This window comes from Cryptomeria japonica, chromosome 1, assembly GCF_030272615.1.
Source record: "Cryptomeria japonica chromosome 1, Sugi_1.0, whole genome shotgun sequence".
Taxonomy (NCBI): domain Eukaryota; kingdom Viridiplantae; phylum Streptophyta; class Pinopsida; order Cupressales; family Cupressaceae; genus Cryptomeria; species Cryptomeria japonica.
In genome coordinates, this window is record NC_081405.1 from 547,021,252 (window position 1) to 547,046,834 (window position 25,583).

A 25,583-nucleotide genomic window follows, 5' to 3' on the forward strand; every position below is an offset into this window, starting at 1 on the left:
TTGAAGCCTTTTAATTATGCCACGCAATTTTATGATCCATACAATAAATTAAAAGGATTGATGCCAAAAGTATATGAAGGACATCATCCTGCCTTGGAGGATTTTTTGGCCAATCTTTAGGATAGCTTTGAGGCAAGAGAGAAATATTACCATCACCTCACTATTCCACAAATAAGGGAATTTGGTATTGAGACTAACCTACCTAAACAATTGTATGATGATGGTATTTTTTTATATCCAATGTATAAGGAAACAAGAATAGATACGAGGCCACTCCCTCCAATCAAATGGTCACAACAGGAAGTGGTTGACATTGATACAATTTATCAACTAGTGATAGATAGAACCAGGAAGTGGTTAGGTCTGAGGATTAAAGTAGCTAGCCCCAAGGGTAAACAAAAGAATATCCCAACTGACAATCCTCAATCAAGAATACATAAGGAGTATACAAGGAGAACCTGATCAGGGTCGAGGAAGAACACCTCTATAGATATAGAGGAGGAAGCTAAAACTCCTTTGACTATAGAAGAATTGAGGCATAAGTTAAATGAGAAAATGAAAGAGGAATAACATCTTGCAAAACAAGCAAGTTTAGGGATTACAATGGGCCTAGGGGCCAAACCACAAGCAAAAATTCATCCTGTTAGGTCTGTCATTGAGGGTATTGCAGTAGCGATGAAACAACCTTCTCAAGAGGCTCAACCCTCTAGTGTCTCCACTACTCCAACTACCACTACCAATCCAACTACCATTGCTACCACTACTACCACAGCAACACCAACCGCCACATCAACCTCATTTGTTGCAGTGGTTGTTTTAACACCACCTCCACCCTTGGCTACAAGAATTGTTACTCAATCTTCTATTGCTTCACAGATTCTTGCACTTGCAATGACTCCTACAACTGAGAAAATAAATATTCATAAAGTGTAGTCAAAATCAGACCAAGAGGAGTTTGAGCCAACACCAAAGAAGGTAGAACCTAAAAATATAAAAAGAATGACTCCTTATAGTAGACAAAAATGAAGGGAGCGTGTCATACAAAAGGTATCAAAACTTCCATAGGTAACTCCTATGGATATAGATGATTAAGGTCCACGGGAGAAGCAACAGGATGAAGAAGAGGAAACATTGAAAAGACAAGAGGAAGAACATAATGAAAGGTTGGTTCTTACTCCACAAGATGTAGAGAACTTATTGAAAGATATCACAAGTGGAGATAAAGAACAACAAAGTCAAGAGCCAACCAAGGATTTTAATGAGAAAGTGAGAGAGAAGTTAGAAGAGTATCAACAATAGCTTGATATCGATGGTGCTCTATAGGCAAACTTAGCTCAACAAGTGCTCTCACAACAACAACAACTCATCGTACCAGTGCTTTCTATCTAGGGAGAGACCCAAACTCCTCTAAATACATAGGTTGGAGAAGAAGAGAACCAACAGGAAGAAGACCATCACAAGAACTTGGAAGGGTGACGACACAAATAACCACTGAAAGAGGGAGTATAGATGAGGGAAACTTACAATGGTTAACCTTCACTTTTGATAAGAAATAGAAGGTGGTGTTTCCTAAACTCACATTGCAGTAGGCCATTATGGAGGAGTCAAAGAAAACAAAGAAGGCCGAGACAATTAATCATTTATCTAGAACTAGCTTCGATGAAGTAATTGTCGATATCGCATCCCTTGTGGAGACAAAAGGAGAGGACCCTTCAAAATACCAAGTATCACAGGTTAGGCTTGGAAAGAAAAAAAAAGTGGGGAGAGCTCGATACTTTAGAGTTTGCTACCAATATGGTAAGGAGCAAAACGAAGAAGGAGCATGACTCTCAACTGTTGATAAAGGTAGAATTAGATCAATATAAACCATTTCTTGTAGATATGGGTAAGCCTTTGGATTCAAGGGCAATGACACATTACCGTCCACATCATCGCTACCAGAGGGTGATGTAGAACTTTAATTGAAATAAGAAAAGTAGTTGCTACTACAAAGTTTTGGGCAAAAGAGAACATTTCAAAGGTGAAACACTTCCTACTATTAGGATTCCCATAGATATTGAGAGGGGGGGGTGAATCAGTATCTGACCGGTGAAATGATTTTCTTAACTTAAAGCATGTAGAACATATTAATATTGTATACCGGTAAACAGAGATAACAACAACCACATGAAAAACACACCATAACACAATAGTTTAACAAGGAAATCCGATGTGGGAAAAACCTCGGTGGGATTTGTGACCCACAATATTCACTTACTGGCCAATAAGAGAATATTACTGCTACAATAGGGGCCTACACATGCAGGAAGGCCAAGTGCCTAGAGCTCACTGCTCAATTACAAAATAGGAAGTCTCACTGACTTACAAAATGGATTATATAAATCCAATGTCTTGTACTGCTTCAAAATAGCATCTACTATGCCATATCTAGTACCGGTTTATAGCTCTATTTCTTCCATAAACCCTTAACCTATAATTCGCATAATGGGTCAGCCTTATTTCGCCTAATTACATTCCTCCATACTTACAAAAATGTTCTACAATGATCTCTTATATATATGAGTCATTTTACAACATGCCAAGTCGGCTTATAATGATTTAACAATAATTAACAAAATATATTATAAACGAAATTCTTGTCGACCTCTGTGCCGGTATGCTTCCTTTCACTATCAGTGTCGGTGGTCTATGTGCCGGTGTGAAGTCTGACCTTGCTAGTGCTGGTAAATTGCGTTGTCAATGTCATAGGATTGTAAGGTTACCATCAATGATAGAACCTTCAATCACCTACAATATCTCATTGGAGTGTTCATTTACCGACACCTACAACATACAACGAGTATTTATGAAAAGATCCTCAAAACGGAGAAGGCAATCAGAGATTGTTCAACAAATTGAGAAGTGAGGATCAGAGACTTCACTAAGTAATGTAAAAATTTCAATAAAATGTGTGCCTTAGGTGAAGATGTGATTAAAAATGAATATTTGTTAGGAGGAGATGATTTTGATAGTCTACAATCTTTTATTTTTATAATAGAATTTAAGATAGAAGTTCTTGAGCAATGTAGGTCAAGGATATTGGAGACACATGCTCCTTTGTTGAAATCAATTGATGAGTATGATAATTTTGTGAAGAAGTTGTTAGGGGCATATGGTCATGATATTTTGAGAGATGGTCGTTTGAAGAAAGGTGTAGTGCTAGATCAATGTGACTAGTATGCGGCTCATCATTTTGCATCTGCACCGGAGTTCAATACAGATTTAATGGATAGATACTCATTCTTGACTTCTTAGTGTATACATATAGAAGGAGTAATTGATAAGTTGGTTGACAGATGGGAGCATGCAAAGCAAATTTTGAAGAAGTCTGAGTTTTGGATTTCGTATTTTGTTGATCCTTTTGAAGATATAGTTGCATGTTTTATTAGTAACTATAAGAGCTATAAAAGGAGTAAAGGATGAACACATAGTTGCCACACATGCAATTTTGACAGCTTTTTGAAATGGTTGCCATCAGATCTGAAAGTTCAACCGTTGTGCAACATCAAATTCAAATTTTTGGCAAATTTTGCATGGCTGTAATGGCCAATTTTGGAAACGCATGTTTCGTAGTAATAGTTAATTGGTAGTTTCATTGGAGTTTAGGGTAGAGACTTGCATGTCAACTGCAACTCCTTGCTTTTGTAGCACTTAGTTCAGATATCTTTAATTCCTATAATTTAGGACATGAAACTCTATAAATTAGAAGTTTTGATTCATTGTAAGGGTCCACGAACTGATGATTTGAGGTCCAATTAGAGATTCTATTAGAGATTTTATGCAGATTTTTATGAGTTTAGAAGAATTTGTGTGATACTCTTTGAAGTTTAATACAAAAAGAAGCTTGTGGATTGCTCGATCTACTTGTGTGTTCTATATGGTAATGTTCTTCGTAATCTGGTAACTTCTATTATTTGAATCAGCAACCAGTTCTTTTTGGATGCTCTGTTATTTTATGAATCATATTGCACATGCAAATGGTATATGAGGATTAAATTGGTAGGGCAATTATTGGTTGGGTAATATTAATTTTTCGTCAGTGTGTGAAGCTGATTGACTTTATATACTTTATGGAACTCGTTATCTAAATGTTGATTTAATGATATTGATAATATTGGGATTATGAAATTTTAACTTTATGGATCATTCAGTTGTTATTGTATCGATTTCATTGTTATTTCCTTGTTCCCTTGATACATCTTTTGTTGTTTATTTTTTGAGAATCTAAATCAGAAAATACAAAAAAAGTAGGTAATTCGAAGTTGTTTCAACCATCAAGCCCCTTGATAGGTACAATCACATCAACCATTGAGCTACCCATCACCATTGAGACCCGATTATAGAGACCTGTAGTTAGATTACCAAAACTTACTACTTTTCAGGAGAGGTGATGAGTGTTCACATAAACCATAGGATTGTTGGTGAGTGTGTCAAAACACCAGTCAACAAAAACTGGCACTAGAAGGAGGTCCTGAACAATTTATCCTAACTTTCAATTGCATAGTCACAGTGTGACCTAACATGGTACTCCTAGGAGAAAGATTTTTACCATTCACACAACCCAACCTCAATTACAAACAAGATGAAATCATTTCCCAGCTATACTCTCTTGCTTGGGATAGTAGAAGGAATCATAGTGATTGGTTACTGTAGCATCATAAAATTGTGACCTTGCAATTTTCAACCACATTTGGGTCTTCACATTGGAGAATGAATAAGAATCCTGATCGAAGACCCGAGACGTGCTCACACTGCCCAAAGCTCGCATTTCCTCACACCCTGCACTCCCTATTGTTGCTTCATGTCCTAAATAAGGGAAAGACAGGGTCATGGGGTGCCTGTGCCCCTTAGGACAAGGGTGTGGCACTCTTGCCTCCTAGAAAAAGGGCATGGCACCCCTATCCTTTCCCTATTTTGGGCCCCCTCTACTCAATTCTTTGCATTGGGCTTTGTACTTTGAAGTAGGAAAAGTTTCCCTATGTCATCCTATAATGAAAAATTGGTCAATTAACCCTAATTAATGAATATATAATATGCATTTCTCTCTCCTATTTGGATTATAATACATAAGATAGATACATGAAGTGAAAATTGTGATCCTAAGTGAAATCAAGAATCCAAGCATTCAAGCATCTATTAAGCATCTCAAGTCTCCTTTCAAGGCTAGGTGTTGCATTCAAGTCAAGGATTCAACCATTGAAGTGGAGATATCTCTTGACATTCAATTCTACATATCCTTTCAAACAACTCTATCAACATTTCAATTTCATCCTCTCTTGAGGTGAATTCCATTTCAGTCATTTACTTTCATTACTTGCAAGTACTTTTCATCATTTGGTTAATTCCCAAATAGGGGTTTGACCTGAAGGCAAACCTCCAATCCCAACAACATTTTCTCTCTTTTTTGTGTGTAGGTTGCAAGTGCACAACTATATTTGCAAATTTGGACTTCATTTTCAAAGGCGGAAAAACCCTTTTCAACATGTGCATTTTTCAGAGGACCATGTGCACTTTCAACACGATCCCGACAACTTTTGCCCAAATTTGTAGGGGAGATTCATCTCAACCTTTTACTGCTAATTCCAGGTGCACAGCTTCATCCCACATTTCTATCTCAACTTATAATCATTTCTTTGTCACATTTACACAGTCTTAAATCACATAATTCAACCTATTGCATTCTAAAAGAGGGGTTACTTTCACTTTCCAAATTCATTGTCAATTCACTTAGCATTCAATATCTTGAGATTGGATCTAGTTAATTATCCCTCGCTCTTTTAAATGTAATGTGTGTGAGAGGTTGAGGAGAATCTTTTGTGAAACTTTCCCTCCTCTTGAGGAGAGAAAAGATTTCCTCTTGACTTCTCCATCACCCTTCTTCACCACATTACATTTTGATGAACCCGATGTCTTACATGCTTGAAATTTCAAATCATTCTATATTTTTCATTTACAAGTTTAATTTTATTACAAATTTACAAAACTTACTGGTTATTTCAATCAAAACCCTAGTATTCAAAAATTGGAATTGAACTTGTACCTTGTAAAAATTGCTACCTATTGTTTTAGATATGAAAATTGCATCGCTTGTCAAATTCAATTTCATCATTGTCTTGTTCAAATTATAAATCAAATTTACAAAATTAAGTAGTTAATTGTCAAAACCCTAATTTATAAAAATCAATTTGAAATTGTGCAAAACTTGAATTCGCATTTAATTTTCAGATTTGCCTTCTTGCCTACAATTCAAATTTTCAATTTCCCTCCCTTTTCCAAAATTCAAAATTTAAAAATTAAGTTGTTAGGTCCTAAAACCCTAATTTTGAAATTTAATTGGATTTTGTGCAAATTTCAATCAATTTTATTTTTCTAAACATTATTTAAGGTGGCCTTATCCATTAGGTTTGACCTTTTTCAAATTTACCATTCAATTTCTTGTCTTTTTCAAAACCCTAGTAGGGTCCTATTTTGACATTCAAACCTCAATTTCGCCTATCTAAACTTCATAAAATTGACCAATTTTTGGGGGTTAGCTTTAAAATCATCGTAACTTTTATCCCTTAGAATTTCCAAAAAGGTTGGGAGGACCGTGTGCACTTTCAACACGGTCCTTGGCTTTTTTCCCAAAATTTTGGGAGATTGTTATGACTGTATTTAATTTCTTAAATCCAAAAAATTGGCCCTAATTTTAAATCTCAATTTCTTAAATTATTTTGGAAATTGTGTAATTTCTCCTTTAAACAAAATTCATATTGTATAATCATAAATTCCTTGAATTTTGCAATATTTAATTTTGCAAACTTTATTCCTAAAATTCAAAATTCAAATTTCCCTCTAGTACATGAGTTTTACCACTATTAGTCCTACCTACACTATCCCCATTAGATGAAGCATTATAATTAAGGCTTCCCAAGGTTTAATTACCAAGGAGATGGAACCTAATTTGAGTGACTTTTTCAATGAGTATAATGCTAATTCTTCTCATCCTAATAACATCTATATTTACCCAATTGATGATTCTAATGATGAAGAAGAAGCTTTGACAAGAGTTTCCATAGATCAACTTTGAAAATTGGATAATCAACTTGACAACTTTCAACAATGGATGTCCCAAGATACCCTAATAGTGAAGCTCTTCCATTAATTCAAGGCCTAAAGCGTATGATTCAAAGTGATAAGAATGGAATTGATATATTGTGTGGCATTGCTCATATTGTTGATTCTAATGTCATTCCTATAAAAAGTTGTGTTGAGAACTTAGGTTATTCACAACCTTTTACACAAATAAAATATTCTATTCCTTTGAGCACTCCAATGGCTAGCATTCCTACTTTCAATTCAAACATTATAGCTACATCAACTCAAAATGTCATACCTAAAACCATTAGTCATGGGGGAAATACCTCTCCTTCAATCAATCCTTCAACCCTATCTATGCCTCCAATAAGTATTCCTCTTGTCTCTCACCCAATGAATGTGATGCAAGGGGGAAATTAATCCAAATATTCTATTACTCCTTTTAGTGTCCCATTTCCTACTCAATCATCTCCTATGCCTACTTACCATAGTGTTCCTCCACCTTATTCTCAATAAATGCCTCATTTCAATAACATCACACCACCTTCTCAATCAAACATGTCTAACATACATTCTTGAACCGAAACAACCATTAATAATCTTTCTCAAATTGTTTCACCATTGTAACAACAAATTGCTTCTATGAGTCAATCCAAAAACAGTGTGCCCATGTTTGATGTTGTGAGCCCACTTTCTCTTGATATTGTTAGAGTTGTCCCTCCTAAACATGTTGAAGTCCCTCAATTGGAACTCTATAATGGAAAAGGTGATCCTTTAACACATGTCAAGACATTCCAAACTTGTGTACTGACTTTTCTTATGATCAAAGATTGCTTGCTAAATTGTTTACTAGAACAATGAGAGATAAGGCTTTACAATGGTATTTCTCTTTGCCTTCCTACTCTATTATTTTTTTTCAACAATTATCAAATGCTTTTATTCAACAATTTCAATACAACATAGGTCCTAAGATCACTTTGACTAATTTAATGCATTGTAAACAAGGTGTTAAAGAAAAAGTGATTGATTTCATTATTAGATATAAGCATTTGTATTCTCAAATTTCTTTTCAAGTGCCTGATAATGATATTCAAAGAATTTTCATTTCTAATTTGCAAAAATATATTAGAGAAAAACTTCTCCTTTCTGAGTTTACTTCCTTTCCGTAGTTGTACGCAACACTTCACAATTATCAACTAATTGTGAATCAACTAGATCAATCCACTCATATTGCTCTGAGTGATAAGGGTGGCAGTGCTCAAAAACCATTAGAAAAGTTCAAACCAAGCAAAGGATTCATCAAATTCAATGACAACATCAACAACAACAATGTCAATGCTACAATAGGTGTGCCTCCTATTTCTATTTTTTTCAAAAGAGAAAGACAATTTACTCCTTTGAATGAATCTTTACATAGCATTATGTGTCAGTTGTTACAAAGAAATGTTATCAAACATCCTCCAATAAAACCAGTTGATCCTTCTAAGGTAGCCTCACCTTACTTAGATAATAATTCTTTTTGTCAATTTCATCGTCAACCTAGTCATGACATTGATAAATATTTTGCATTAAAAAGTAAGATTCGAGATTTGATTGATAATAATACTATATTTGTGGTAGGTGTGAATGATAAGGGAAACAAATCAATATCTCCTCTAGATCAAAATCTTAAGATTTTTTACTGATCCTTTACCTTCTCATACCTCTAATATGATTGATACTGAACATACCTCTTTCTCTCCTTCGGATGTGACCACTATGGTTCAAAAATTGGTGAATATGGTAGAGAAACAAAGAAAACCTAAAGATCTATGTATCATGTTTGACCCTAGTGAGACTATTAGAGCACCTAATGGACCTCTATACATAGTTGCAAAGATTTAGGAAATACCTTGTCATAGTGTGCTTATCGATCCCTCTTGCATGGTTAATGTCATCACTGAGGACTATCTTTTCACTTTATGTTTTCATAAACCAATCTATGATGGTACAAATGTGGTTGTTAATTAATTTAATGGATTCTCTTGTCCTACCATTGGTTCTATCACACTTCCTATTGAGGTTCACACTAAATCTCTAGATGTCAACTTTTTTATCATTCCTTTCTCAGAGCAATTCCATGTGAATTTGGGCTACCCTTGTCTATCTTCCATGAAAGCTATTGCTTCTCCAATCTATAAGTATTTGAAATTTCCCCAAAATGGAGAAATCATAATTATTAAGCATGGCTTATTTTGGCCAACCAAAAGAAGCCTAGGTGTTCCTATCAATATATTTTGGCCTCAACAATTTCAATCTCTTCCATCGAGAAGTGATTCTCTCTCTCAATATTATCAAAAGTGGAAGAAAGATATGATCCTATTCTTAATCCAACAATTGATGTTACCATCCTTCTTGAAGATGAGGTTCTTCCCTTGATGGATCGAACTAATCTTCCTCCTAAGGAAGATTCCAAACCTATTCCTATGGATGAAACTATGCCTTCTCCTAATAAGAACAACAATATTCCTCCTAAGGTTGGACATGTACCTCCTCCTCATGATGTATTGGGCCTCCTTCCTACACCATACATTCCTCCTTTATATGGTGCAGTTCCACCTCCTTGCTCTTATAGAGAGAAGAGACATGCCTCTCCTCTTGTTCAACCTAAAATACCTCAACTTAAACCTCCAACTACCAAAGATGAGAATATTCCTCCTTCAACAAATATTCCTCCTTCTTCTCAGTCTTCTACTAAAACTCGATGAAATTGTTGTGCAAGAGAACACCAACAAAAGTGTCGTGCTTGAGCTCATGAAGCTATTCCTAAAAACTTTCAATCTCCCAAAACTCCAACAATTGACATAATTCCCTTTTCTCCTAAACAAGATGTTGAACCTACATCCCCAAATCATAAGTTACAAAAAACATGTCATGGTTTTACTCCCATTCGTGTTCGCGCTCCTCTTTCTATAAATCTTGATGAAGAAATAGGTGAAAATGTTATTCATGATGGCAATACAACTCCTAATGCTTCTGATAGTGAATATGAGTATGTTGATGTGGACAAACATTTATCTACAAAATTTTCAAACGCCTTAATCCTAGTACCTAGAATCGAACAAATTGACTTAGCACATGAGCATAGTCCTTGCTTGGATCTTGTGATAGCTCCATCTACTATGTTCAATGTCATTCCTCTAGTGTATTTCCCACCTTCCTAAAATAGTGATCAACAAGATCAAGAGGTGGATGACATGCTAGATTAGCTTCATTAGAACTATAGATCCTAAATATTTCTCTCTTTTCTTTCTCTTTTGTGACCATTCTTCTATGTGTATCCGTGTTCTTCTATATTCTCGAGTAATATCTACTTGAGGACGATGCAAAGCATTGAGATCTATTTTGGTCTCTTTCATGTTGACTCAAAAGATACCTTCTATTCCCTTTCTTCCAAGGTAGTTTCCCTTCTTTCGATAATGACGACTATTCTATGCACATATATATGATATACATGAGTTATCATACAACATACTAGCCCCGAGGAAAGAAAAACTACCTTGTGCTTTGTGTTTTGTGTTTATTAGCCTTGAGTTTATTCCTCAATTGGGGGCTAAATCCTTGTGATAACTTTCTTTCTCTCTTTCTCTCTTGAGTGTATCCTACCTTAAAGAAATCGCTTCCGATAAGGTGTGTGCAATCTCTTTAATGTGGGAGCATACACTTTGCTCATATTTTCCTTCTTGATACTCAAAGTTACTTGGCTTTGCTTTGTAATTTTTGGTATCTTTTCTTTTCAAGACTCATTTTGAGGGAAACCTTGCTACTTGTAGTCATGGTTCTCTCTCTTGATATTTCCTTTTACTTTGTCAATCGAATTTGTAAGATCCTTAGTCCACTGGGGGCTTGGTGTATCTTGTTTCCTTGACGTGGTGAAAGTCTTTCAATCTTGTTTCTGTGTACTTTACCAATAGTCTTGGTGTATGCCACTCTCGCTAAAGTGGGAGCTAAATGTAGTATCATAAAATTGTGATTTTGCAATTTTCAACCACATTTGGGTCTTCACATTGGTGAAATAAATACCTAAGCCTAATTGGAGACCTGAGACATGCTCATACTACCCGAAGCTTGCATTTCCTCAAACCCCGCACTCCCTGTTGCTGCTTCCTGGCCTAAATTAGGGCAAGACAGGGGCGTGGTGCCCATGTCTTTGTCCTATTTTGGGACCCCTCCACTCAAATACTTGCATTGGGATTTGCACTTTGAAGTGGGAAAAGTTTCCCTACGTCGGCCTATAATGAAAAATCAGCCAGTTAACCCTAACTAACAAATATATAAGATACATTCCTCTCTCATATTTGGATAATAAGACATAAGATAGATACATGAAGTGGGAATTGTGATCCTAAGTGAAATCAAGTATCCAAGCATTCAAGTCTCCATTCAAGTATCCATTGAGCATCTCAAGTCTCTTTTCAAGGATAGGTTTTGCATTCAAGTCAAGGATTCAACCATTGAAGTGGAGATATCTCTTGACATTCAATTCTACATATCCTTTCAAACAACTCTATCAACATTTCAATTGCATCCTCTCTTGAGGTGAATTCCATTTAAGTCATTTACTTTCATTACTTGCAAGTACTTTTCATCATTTGGTAAATTCCAAAACCGGGGTTTGACCTGAAGGAAAACCCCCAATCCCAACAACATCTTCTCTCTTTTATGTGTGTAGGTTGCATGTGTGTAGCTATATTTGCGGATTCAAACTTCATTTTCAGAGGCAGAAAAACCCTTTTTAGCGAGCAGATTTTTCGGAGGACCATGTGCACTTTCAACATGGTCTTGACAACTTTTGCCCAAATTTGCAAGGGAGCTTTGTCTTGGCTTTTTATTGCTAATTCTAGGTGCACAACTTCATCCTGCATTTCTATCTCAGCTTATAATCATTTCTTTGTCACATTTATACTTAGTCTTAAATCGCATAATTCAGCCTATTGCATTCTAAAAGAGGTGTTACTTTCACTTTCCAAATTCATTGTCAATTCACTTAGATTTCAATCTCTTGAGATCGGATCTAGTGAATTATCCCCCCTCTTTTAAATCTAATGTGTGTGACAGGTTTAGGAGAATCTTTTGTGAAACTTTCACTCCTCTTGAGGAGAGGAAAGTTTTCCTCTTGACTTCTCCATCACCCTTTTTCACCACATTACAGTTATGAATGCAACAAGTATTGACAACAAAAGGCGAAAAGGTATACACATAGAATCAGATGCACAAAGGCAACTCCTTTCTTAAAGAAACCCTCAACCACCTCCTCCATAGCCAAGAAACTAAGATACTAAGCTGGAGCATATATAATTTTTCTCTCCAAAGAGGTTTCATAAAGTTCTTAGGAGTAACTCTTCTCCATCAGACTTAATAGAGTTAGGACCTGCAACTAGGAAGAAGAGAAACAAAGCTAAAGGATAGTCCTCAACACACCCACCAGTGCAATAATCTGAATTCAATATAGAAGACCAGCTAATCCCTAGTCCTCAACTCATCATTACGCCTTTCGTAACTCAACATCCACCACCACCACCTGCAATAGCCTACTTCAACCAAGAACATACACCATTGTAAAATATACCTGGAGGAACATACGACCTACTTAGGAATCCAGACAAATTTTGTAGTAAGTTCTACTTTGGGGGACCTAGGACCGCAAATGATCATATTGAAGCATTCAAGGATGCAGTGGTTCATAATAACATTCAACATCAAGATGTGGTATGTAGACTTTTCCCATATTCATTTGGGGAGAACGAGTATAATTGGTATTTGGCTCTTCCAAAAAACTCCATTGATGTCTGGGATCATTTAGAAAAATATTTCATTAACTAATTTCGGGTATATGTCAATCTTGGAACATTGTACCATCAGTTTACCTCCCTAAAGAAGTTACCTAATGAACCTCTGACAACTTTCAATACCAACTTCCAAAGGGCATACAAGAGATTTAAACCTCCTTACCAAGTGACACCAAACATAGAAATTGATTCCTATTTGAGAACCATTGACCCTTGGAGTGTGATGTTTATTAAGAAGAGCATGCCTGAAGATCAAAGGGATGCCTTGACAAAAGTTTATGCTTTGGCAATCAACTTGAATCAAGAATTAAATCAGACACCTAGGGGAATTGGATGCAACTTGCCTATAGGAATAAACTAGGGAAATTACAACCAACTCCCTGGGGTACCGTCACCCTTACCAATAGGAGCCCTAATGATGAACATGATACCACTTTATGCACCTCAACCTCAAGCTAGTCAACAATTTGATGCAAAAACTTTAAAATGGCATGACAATGCCAATGTTACTCCTACCCAAACACAATACGTTGATCAAATACATGAGATAAGATAATAGTATGGTAACTTAAACACAACAAACCAAGCCCCAAATTCGATGTCTGAGAGTCAAGGGTCACACATATTGGCTGAAGTAGAAGCTTTGAAGAAGATAATTTTGCAAGTTACTTTAGATCTTAGTCAACTAAAGATGAATCCTCTAGGAGGATATAACCAATCCCAATCATATAATAATTAGGGTGGTTATAATAATCAGAATTAAAACCAAAGATATAATTCCAAGCCATATAATAGACAATGGAACACGGGTCCAAACAATGACGGAGTAAACCATGACCATCCTGACGCAAGAGACAACCATAACAACATGCAAAGTGTTAACCTAGCGGATGTAAATTTACTACTAATTGGTGTAGGTTGCATGATATAGCATCAAATTTGGAAGTCAATTGCACATAGTTAGAAAAAATGATTAGGATTGCTCAAGTGGATTCGCAACCAAAGGGGTGCTCTAATGAGGAACCAAAAAAAGTTAATACAACAATTTTGTTTGACACGTTCCTTTACAAATAATTTCAAGTAGAATCTGAAAGTGAACCATGTGTTTACAATGCACAAGCCTTCCAAACTAGAAATAATTACAATCTTAGAAGTCAAGGCAAGACACCATTGACAAAACCACCTCCCCCAAAAGGCGGATTTGTACCTCCTGATGCAAATGCAAGCAACAATCCTCCTCCTCCTCAAGCTTTTCAAGGAACATATCCTAAACAAGGACAAGGCCAAGAATATGTTGTAAGAGGATCTTGTGATGTTACCAAGGAGATGGAGAGGACTGCAACAACTATGTCATTAATGGAAGTGTTGAGATATTGCCCCGAACAGAAGAAGGCTCTTCTCAATAAATTATAACGGTTGGAATGTCAGATAAGTGAGGCTAATATGGATAATTTGAATGAAGTCAATGCTAATATCAATAATGATGCCATCAATAACCCTCCATTCCTACTCAGCCTAAAGATATGCAAAAATAATTTACATAACTATTTGGTAGATTCAAGCGCTTCTGGAAATTAGATTCCTTATTCCATATTTTAGAAGATTGGTCTTAACCCAGTGCATGCAAATAGAAAAGTAGTTCAATTAGACAAGATCGAGGTGAATGTGATTGAGGAGTTGAAAGATGTGTATATTCAATTGGGTGTTGATCCGTGCATATCCCATTACATTGACATCTAAGTAGTTGATATTCCAAAAGTATATGGGATGCTTCTTAGTAGAGATTGGTTGAAGAATTTGGGAGGTTACTTTTCAACTTGTTTTACATACTTATGGCTTCCATGGAAGGGTGTAAGTAATCAAATATGGATCGATAGTGAACCCAAGTTAAAAAAACTAGTTACAAATTATGGATCTCCCAATGAGGTAGCATATGTTGAAGTAAGTCCAAGAGTTTATAGAGTGAATAAAATTCTCACTTTCTCTATGCCTCCAGTTCCCTAGTCCAATCAAGTTGATGTTATAGAACATATTGGGAGAAATAAGGATTTTATTGTAGGAATGAAACAAGGGATGTGATGGTTAGGAGATAACATGAAAGTGTGGGATTCACTGCTCCCACAATGGTGTAGGATACATCATCAGGAACACTCAGAGATATCCTACATTCCTTGTCAAAACAAAGTCACAAAGTTGATGAGTCTAGTCCCTTGTGAAGATACTGACTATGAAACCACAGCTGAAGGAATTAAAAAGCCAATTAATGAGAAATCAATTCCTCAAAGGGAGGAAATAAAAATGGAAGCTCCCTAGTTAGAGAAGTGCAAAAAGGAGGTCCTTCTAATTGAGTTAGAAAAGCAAGAGAATGAGGAGACTCAACCTCCCATAGAGCTTCAAACAAAGAAACTCACCTCCACTGTGGTTGAAGTACTTTCAGAACATGTAAATAAACAACCTCAAGTACTAGAAGATATTAAACTCAAGGAGTAGAAACTACTTTCAAAAAATAATCTTCTTCCATTGATCATCGAATCCGAGCTGAAGAATATAAAGAAACTAAAGGATGAAATGTGGTTTCTAAAGTTTGATGGATCCATATCCAAAAAAATTATTGGAGCAGGAGTTGAATTAACCAGTCCCAAAGGGAAGACCTTTCTAGCCTCCTATCAACTCCAATTCCCTTGCACCGATAATATGACTAAGTATGAAGCCTTAGTTAGAGGACTCCTCTTCGCCCATAAAAAAAGGAGCTAAATGCTTAAAAGTGCAAGGAGATTTCGAGTTGGTAGTTAATCAAATAAGAATTCAATATGTATGTCATGATAAAAGGCTAGGAACATATAAAAACTGGGTATGGGGAATGATTGAAGACTTTGACACTTTTGATATCTAGTTAGTGCCCAAGAAAAGAAATGGAATATCAAATGCATTGGCTGTAGCAGCAAGTACATTGGAACCAATAAGTCAGTCTCCTTTGAAAAGATTTTTTGTAGAGCTAGTCTCCACACCCATCGTACCTGACAACATCAAGCATTTCCAAGTCTTTGAAGACGATAGACACATCCTAGATTTCCTATATAATTATGGTCCTTTTGAGGAACAGATAATTGATGAAGATAGATCAAATATTGTTGATGAAGATAGTAATGAGGAAATTGTCAATCTTCCCACGAATGTAATTCCCAAAGGTATGGTCACTTTAGAACGGTTTTTTGACTCTAATCCTAAAATAAAAGAAAGACTGACCACTAATTCAGATATTGGAAAATATGAACCACACAATATGGTTCAAGAAGGTCAAAAGAAGGTAGTTTATATTGGAAAGATTTGTACTCCCACTGAGAAGGAGAAAATCATACAAATCCTGAAAGAATTAATTGATGTTATAGCATGGTGGTATGAAGACTTGAAAACATTTGGCACATCTATTATTACACCTGTTATACCTTTGAAACCCAACACGAAGCCATTCAAGAAAAACCAATGACAAATCAATTCATTAATAGAGCCCTTAATTTTTAAAGAAGTTCAAAATTTGCTCGTTGCTAGGATTATTTTTCCTATACTCCACTCCACATGGGTTGCTAATTTGGTTCCAATAAGAAAAAAGAATGGAGAGATTAGACTTTGTATTGATTTTCGTAACATCAATAAAGAATTAGAGAAAGATAATTATCCATTGCCTTCCCTAGATGAGGTATTACAAATTGTTAATGGTTCATAGATGATGTCATTCCTTGATGGTTATTCTAGATACAACCAAGTGTTGGTGAACCACGAAGATCGCATGAAGATAACATTCACTACAAAGTGGGGCACTTATGCATACCATCGTATGTTGTTTGGATTGATTAATATTGGGGAAAAATTTCAAAGGGAAATGTACATAGCCTTCAAGGACTCGATTGGTAAATGCATCATCATATATATGGATGACCAAACCATTTTATCCAAAATCAAGGGAGATCATCCAGATTACTTGTACAAAGTTCTAGAAAGATGTCAAAAGTATGGGATATCCCTTAATTCCAAAAAGTGTGTATTCAGGGTTGCTGAAGGGAAGATCCTTGGTCAAGTGATCTCCGAAAGAGGAATATCCATTGACCTAGACCAAGTGGAAGCATTGTTGAAATTACTGATGTTGGGGAGTAAAACATAAATGAGGTCTTTCTTCAAGAAGATTAATTTTGTAAGAAAATCCATCATCGGATTTGCAGAGGTAGTCAAGCCACTAAATGAGATAATCAAGAAGGATGCCAAGATTGAGTGGAATGCTAAAGCAAAAGAGGTGTTTTCCCAGATAAAAAATTCCATTGTAGAAGCTCCCGTACTAACTAGTCCTGACTATACTCTACCATTTTACATATACTCTTTTGCCTCATTGCATTTTGGTGTCATTGTTTTGACGCAAAGGCAAGAAGGGGATGAAAAACCAATTGTATTCATGAGCTCACCTTTCAAGAATGATGAGGTACAGTATTCTGGTAGCGAGAAGAAAGCTTTCACCCTAGTAAGAGAATTTAAGAAGTTTAAAAATTATATCTTGAGGAGCAAGATATATGCAATTGTACCTGCTCAAGCAGTTAAGTCACTGCTTATGCAATCAGAGTTGGGGGAACAAAGAGGAAAATGGAAGGCCATTCTATAAGAATTTGATCTAGAGATACATCCAATGAGGTTAGTTAGAGGCCAGGGTTTGCCGCAAGCTATGACAATTGATACCCCTCATATTGAGTGCCAATAGTATATATTACATTCATTCACTTAGGACCCATGAAACACTAACTTGGTCTTCATATTGTTGAATAACAAGTATCCTAAGGGGTTGATGACTTCACAAAGGAGATCCTTAAGGATTAAGAGTGCCAATAACATGATCAAGGATTCAATACTTTATAGAAATAATTACGAAGGTATTTGCCTTCAATGTCTTGATCACCAAGAAGCTCGTAAGATAATAGAGGAATTCCATGGGAAATATGGTACAAGCCATGGGTCAACGAATGCAACAACACATAAGATTTTGAAGGTTGGATACTACTGGCCTAGTATTTTTAAAGATACCCATGAACATGTCAGGCATTGTCATATGTGTCAAACAGATGCTTCCAATGAGAGGAATCCTACCATGCCTCTCCAACTAGTGTCGGTGTTATTAATCCTAACTCATCTGCAAGACACAAGTTCATTCTCATCGCAATGGATTACTGCACCCGATGGACGAAGGTTATAGCATGCAAGAATGCCACTACATAAATTGTTCTTAAATTCCTTGATGAGTAGATCATTACCTGGTTTGGTATGTCATTTGCCTTGGTATGTGATAATGGCCCTTCTTTTACTTCAGCACAATTGATGCAATGGTCATTTGAGTACAAGGTAATTTTGAAATTTTCTTCTAATTATTATCCTCAAGGAAATGGAGTAGTTGAATCCATGGATAAAACTATTTTAGATTTTATTAAGAAGCTACTTGAGAAAAACCCTAGGGATTGGCACAATCAATTAAGATATGCCCTATGGGCTGATTGTACCAAAGTTAAAGTCTCCCTAGGGACTTCTCCATACTATCTTATTTATGGCCAAAATCATATTTTCCTGGTCAATCTACAAGTCCCTGTCCTTCAACTGATGAAAGAACTTGAAATTGAGGACCAGGTAGAAGTTCACCTCCTGAATTTTTTGAAACTTGATGAGAAAATGATGAATACCCTCTAACACTTTGCTAAGCATCAAGCAATCGTTAAGCGATGTCTTGACAAAAGAGCCAAGGTGAAAGCCTTTCAGATCTCTAAATTAGTTCTTTTATGGGACAAGGCCAAGGAAAAGATGGGTGATCATCATAAGTTTGAGAGATTGTGGTTAGGTCCTTATCAGATTGTTGAGATCTTAGGATAAAACACCTTCCTATTGATCTCTTTGACTGGAGAACTTGTACTACTCGTCAATGGTCAGTTTCTCAAGAATTATTTTGATTAATCCTTGATGGAGATGGATCTTTCATACTATAGTAGTTTAGTCTTTTTCTTTTGGTTTGTTGTTTTGTTGTTTTCTTGGGTTTGTTTGTTGGTTGTTCAGTTTTATTTTGGTTGCTTTTTTGTTTTCCTTCTAGTCCTCTTTGGTTTGTTTGTTTAGTTATGTTCATTTTCGTTTCGTGGTGTTGGGATGGATGTGCTTATTTTCAAAGATTATAAAGGATGGATGTTCTTTGCATAACAAGTTGGGAAATATTGAGAGACTTAGACTCTTTGCTCTTTATAACTTCATTATTGCTTGGTTAATCTTGAAATCTTTGTCTACATTTGTCCAAAGTGATATATAATGGTTTCATTATGATTTGAGTTCTTCACTCTCAATTGAAGAAGGCTAACTTGATTACTCAACACCATCATCATACTAAGTTACATTAGAAAATTTTGTAAGATGTTAGAAGAACTTATTTCCAAGTAAAAAATCATAAGTTAGGATGTTTCACGTTGTTCACCGTGGCTCCCAACCTAGTAATCGAACTTCAATGTTTTAAATTTTCTTTATGATTATGAAGAAATACTTTCTCTATACTCTATGAGGTGAAATGATCTAGAAAAAAGAGAGAGAGAGAGAGAGAGAAGAAATAATTCACTTGCAGCAACTAAATTTGGGTGTTTCAAGTAATCTCCATTGGGGCTATAGATGCATGGCTGGTAGTGGAACACTGCTTGATGGGAGCCAAAGGTATCTTTGTTAGGTCTATGAACACCTAGCTGGCAATAGATCTATACCCAGGATGACCTTGCATGAAACACATTTATTGACTTCACCTATGTATCTTGGGCCCACTTTCCTTTGTTTATCTTCACTATTGAAAATAATGGAGTAATGAATCATGCACACACACTTAAGAGTTGATCTTGTTCAGTTCTAGATTTGGTTGTTTTTTAATGAGTTCACTCATATTTTTCTCTTATACATTGTTTTGAATGATAGTAGCCTTGGGTGTTGGATAAACCAAAGATTTTGAAGTTCTAAAATGCCTAGAGTCATTTTCCCCAGATAGTCACCATTTGTTATTCCCTGCATATCTAGTCCCATCATTTTCATTCCCAGGGAAATACGGGTCCCCCTTTTTTTGTCTTTTTCTGTTTGCTTTCCTTTGTTTTTTAGTTTTTTCTTTGGCCACCTTGAGAGTTCAAGTTCCCGAAGCACCGAGGTGACCTTTTGTTTGTTTTTGGTTCCTTGTTCGAAAGTTTAGGTTCCTGAGTTTTTTTTTGTTTTGTTTCATAACATCCCTTCGGAAGTCCAGAGTCCTAGACTCTCGAAGTGTTTGTTTGTCTCTAGAGTTACTAACCCTGGAGGTTCAGGTGTCTGAACTCCCAGGTTGATTTTTTGTTTTGTTAGTTTGGTATTCCAGGTCCCTAGGGTTCCAAGTTCCCTGGGGTTCCAAGTTGGTCGCCTATGTTGCACTTCGCAAACTCGAGTTCTCGGGTTCCCGAAGTCGCATTTAATGCGGTGGTTGGTCAAGGTCCCGAGCTCTTTTTTGCTCAGTCTTTATAGTTTATTGGGACTTCCAGTTTCCAAAGTTTTGTTTTGCATTTTAGAGTCCCACCCCAAAACTTTGGGACCTCGAAGTCTCAGTTTTGTTTTCATAGTCAGGGGTCTCACCACTTTAGAAACTCGAGTTATCAAAGTGGTCTTCTTTTGTGCTTTTGGTGAGTTCGGTATACCAAGTCCCTGGGGTTCCGAGTTTACTAGTTTTGCTAGCTATCTTATCCTGGGGTCCCAAACTCCCCGACTCTAGGGTTTGCTTCATGGTCTTTTTGTTTTCTCACCTTAGAACCTTGGGATCCTAGAGTCCCGAGGTGAGCTAATTTTGTAGTGATTTCTCTTTCAGTAGTGTTTGATGTTTGTTTGGTTTGTTTTGCAGGTTTAGCTATGTTTAATGGAATCTTCCCAAAAGGAAAAATATCCTAAGAAGCTGCCAATCACCATGAAATATCAATACCAGGGGAAAACATATGCCTCCAAGCTAAAAGATGCCATCCAATGGGTTACAAACATAGACATCGAGAACATAGAGCTCGAAGATATAGAGAGACAATTTGAGAAACTAGGATTGAGAACAGAATACAGGTGGATTAAAAGATCTGGTCTGGTAGAGGCAACTATTTTCCTGTAGTTAGTGCAGGCACCGAAATTCATAATGTAAGTTGCACAATTTTATAATCCTAAAAATAGACAGTGTATAGATGCTGAAGGGAAACAGGTGATTGATTTATCATCGAATATGTTGGCCTTGGTGTTCCAGATTCCCACTAGGAGGGAAGTATTAGTCGAAGGGGAGGAAGATGGAGAAAGAGAATGAAATCAAAACATGAGAAAATGCAAGAAGACAATGAATGAGGAATGGCTCGAGGAAGAGAAGAAAACAAGCTTAAAGGCAAATGAAATTTTTAGGCAAGGTTTTAAAGAACCACAAAGGTATCTAATAATAATGCTTAGCAAGGACTTCATAAAAGTTACATGTTGACACTTCCAGCCATGGATGTTCTCATTTATGTTAACCATTCTGGATGGATGACAATACTAGGAATGGGCTCAAATTTTCTTAGATAACATAAGAGACCAGCTCAAAGAAGTACATAACTCAAAGAAGCTTTTCTTTACATCCTATGTTATTTGAGTTGTAGCTAGATCAAGTCAATTTCTAAGGCTACATATCGAGGGTAGATTGGGTGAAGAAGAAGGACAAAAATCCATATGGAAATATTATACCCAATTGCCAGTGAAATAATCTAGGTTGCACTATAAGAGAATCAATGACGCATTTTTAGTCCCTATCATTATAAAGTAAACTGGTGACACTAGGTTTAGGCTAAGGAAGGAGGCAATTGAGTTGGTAAAGAAGTGGGGGTGTTGGTTCATACAAAACTTTCGATCTACCTATTTGAGAGTAAGTGGGTTCACTAGAGAAACATTTTTGCTGCCTAGATACTATACATATAGAATAATTTTGTTGGAGTACACAAGGCAAATGGTGCACTTACAAAATTTATTGTCGTCAAGACATAAGATAGGGGTTACAAGTGAAGGCTTCCCCTTAAATTTATCATTCTTTTCATGTAATAAAATTCATGTGCCAAAGGTTGTTGAACAAGAACTGCGGGACCTTCAATTGAAGCCTTTTAATTATGCCAGGGAATTTTATGATCCATACAATAAATTAAAAGGATTGATGCCAAAATTATATGAAGGACATCAGTCTGCCTTGGAGGATTTTTGGGCCAATCTTCATGATATCTTTGAGGCAAGAGAGAAATATTACCATCGCCTCACTATTCCACAAATAAGGGATTTTAGTATTAAGACTAACCTACCTAAATAATTGTATGATGATGGTTATTTTATAGAACCAATGTATAAGGAAACAAGAATAGATAAGAGTTCACTCCCTCCAATTAGATGGTCACAGTAGGAAGTGGTGGACAATGATACAATTTCTCAATCGGTGATAGATAGAAGTAGGAAGTGGTTAGGTCTATGGATTAAACCAGTTGCCTCCAAAGGTAAACAAAACAATATCTCGACTGACAATCCTCAATCAAGAATACATAAGGAGTATACAAGGACAACCCGATCAGAGTCAAAGAAGAAAACGTCTATAGATCTAGAGAAGGTAGCTGAAACTCCTTTGACTATAGAATAATTGAGGCAAAAATTAAATGAGAAACGAAAGAGACAGAATATCTGGTAAAACAGGCAAGTTTAGGAATTACGATGGGCCTAGGGGCCAAACCACAAGCATAAATTCATCTTGTTAGACCTACCATTGAGGGTGTTGTAGCAACAATGAAACAAACTTCTCAAGAGGCTCAATCCTCTAGTGCCTATACTAATCAAACTATAATTGCTACCAAAACAACACCATCCACCACATCGACTGCGTCCGTTGCAGCGACTGTTTCAACACCACCTCCACCCTTGGCTACAACAACTATTACTCCATATTTTGTTGCTTTGCAGATGCCTGCACCTGCAATGACTCCTACAATTGAGACAATAACTATTCATAATGTGGATTCAGACTCAGACCAAGAGGAGGCTAAGCCAACACCAAAGAAGGTAGAACCTAGAAAGAGAAAAATAATGACTCCTTCTAGTGCAGAGAAAAGAAGGGACCATGTCATGCAAAAGGTGTCAGAACTTCCACAAGTAACTCCTACAAATGTAGATGATCAGGGTCCACAGGAGCAACAATAGGATGAAGAAGAGGAAACATAGAAAAGTAACATGATGAAATGTTTGCTCTTACTCCACAAGATGTAGAGAACTTATTGAAAGATATTGTAGGTGGAGATAAAGAACAAAAAAGTCAAGAGCCAACCAAGGATGTCAATGAGAAAGTGAGCAAGAAGTTAGAAGAATATCAGCAACAACTTGATATTAATATTGCTCTACAGGCAAAATTTTCTCAATAAGTGCTCTCATAGCAACACCAACTCATCGTACCAGTTCTTCCTACCTAGGGAGAGACCCAAACTCCTCTAGATACACAGGTTGGATAAGAAGAGCAAAAACAGGAGGAAGAACCGTTACAAGAAGTTGCAAGGGTGATGGCATAAATAACCACCAAAGGAGGGAGTACAGCTGAGGGAACCCCATAATGGTTAACCTTCACTTTTGATAAGAAATAGAAGGTGATATTGCCTAAACTCACATTGCAACATGTCATTACGGAGGAGCCAAAGAAAACAAAGAGGGCCAAGATAATTCATCATTTATCTAGAACTGGCTCTGGTGAAGTAATTGTCGATATCGCATCCCCTGTAGAGATAGAAGGAGAGGGCCCTTCAAAATACCAAGTATCACAGGTCAAACTTGGAAAAAAAACAAAGTGGGGAGAGCTCAATACTTTATATTTTGCTACTAGTATGATAAGGAGCAAAATGGAGAAGGAGCATAACTCCCAACTGGTGATAAAGGCACAATTAGATCAATATAAACAATTGCTTGTAGAAATGGGGAAGCCTTTGGATTCAAGGGAAGATGACACATTGTCATCCACATCATCATTGTAAGAGCGTGATGTAAGAAATTTAATCAAAATAGGAAAATTAGTTGCTACTACAAAGTTTTGGGTGAAAGAGAACGTTTGAAAGGTGAAACTCTTCCTATAGTATACAAAAGGTATTTATGAAAAGATCCTCAAAATGGAGAAGGCAATAAGAGATTGTTCAACAAATTGGGAAGTGAGTATCATAGACTTCACTAAGTAGTGTAAAATTTTGAATAAAATGTTGGCCTTAGGTGAAGAAGTGATTAAAAATGAAGATTTGTTGGGAGGCGATGATTTTGGTAGTCTACAATCTTGTATTTTTATAATAGAATTTAAGATAGAAGTTCTTGAGCACTATAGGTCAAGGATATTAGAGGCAAGTGCTCCTCTATTGAAATCAATTGGTAAGTATGAGAATTTTGTGAAGAAGTTGTTAGAGGCATATGGTCATGATATTTTGAGAGATGGTCGCCTGAAGAAAGGTGTCATGCTAGATCAATGGGACTAGTATGTGGCTCATCATTTTACACTTGCAACATAGTCCAATACAAATTTAATGGATATATACTCATTATTGACTTCTCAATGTATACATGCAGAAGGAGTAATTGATAAGTTGGTCAACATAAGTGAGAATGCAAAGAAAATTTTGAAGAAGTCTGAGTTCCGGATTTCATATTTGTTGATCCTCCTAAAGATATAGTTGCATGTTTTATTAGTTACTACAAGAGCTATAAAAGGAGTAAAGGATGAACACATAGTTGCCCCACATGCAATTTTGATAGCTTTTTGAAGATATTTTTGGTTGCCATTAGAGCTGAAAGTTCAACAGTTGTGCAACATCAACTTCAGTTTTTTGGCAAATTTTGGATGGTTGTAATGGCCAATTTTGGGAACGCATGTTTCGTAGTGATAGTTAATTGGTAGTTTCGCTGGAGTTCAGGGCAGAGACTTGCATGTCAACTGCAACTCCTTGCTTTTGTAGCACATAGTTCAGATATGTTTAATTCCTATAATTTAGGACATGAAACTCTATACATTAAAAGTTTTGCTTCATTGTAAGGGTCCATGAATTGATGATTTGAGGTCCAATTAGAGATTTCATTAGAGATTTTATGCAGATTTTTATGAGTTTAGAAGAATTTTTGTGATACTCTTTGAAGTTTAATACAAAAAGAAGCTTGTGGATTGCCTAATCTACTTGTGTGTTCTATATGGTTATGTTCTTTGCAATCTGGTAACTTCTATTATTTGAATCAACAACTATTTATTTTTGGATGTTTTGTTATTTTATGAGTCATATTGTGCATGCAAATGGTATATGAGGATTAAATTGGTAGGGAAATTATTGGTTGGGTAATATTAATTTATGTTGATGTGTGAAGTTTATTGACTTTATATAGTTTTGGGGGCTCATTATCTAAATGTTGATTTAGTGATATTGATAATATTGGGATTATGAAATTTTGACTATGTGGATCATTCAGTTGTTATTGTATCGATTTCATTGGTATTTTCTTGTTCCCCTGATCTATCTTTTGTTGTTTATTTTGTGATAATATAAATCAAAAAATACAAAAAAAAAGTAGGTAATTAGAAGTTGTTTC

At 36.1% G+C, this 25,583-nt stretch overlaps 1 protein-coding gene across 1 annotated transcript; it reads left to right on the top strand.

Annotated features, from left to right (window-relative positions):
• Positions 1-22,769: 22,769 nt before the first annotated feature.
• On the top strand, positions 22,770-23,180 carry LOC131858060 (uncharacterized). Its single transcript, XM_059210957.1, has one exon. The coding sequence runs from the start codon at positions 22,770-22,772 to the stop codon at positions 23,178-23,180; it is 411 nt and encodes a 136-aa protein (XP_059066940.1).
• The last annotated feature ends 2,403 nt before the right edge of the window (positions 23,181-25,583 follow it).

What these genes read in the sequence shown, in the direction of transcription:
- LOC131858060 (XM_059210957.1), top strand. Translation starts at nt 22,770, where the DNA reads ATGAAACAAACTTCTCAAGAGGCTCAATCCTCTAGTGCCTATACTAAT.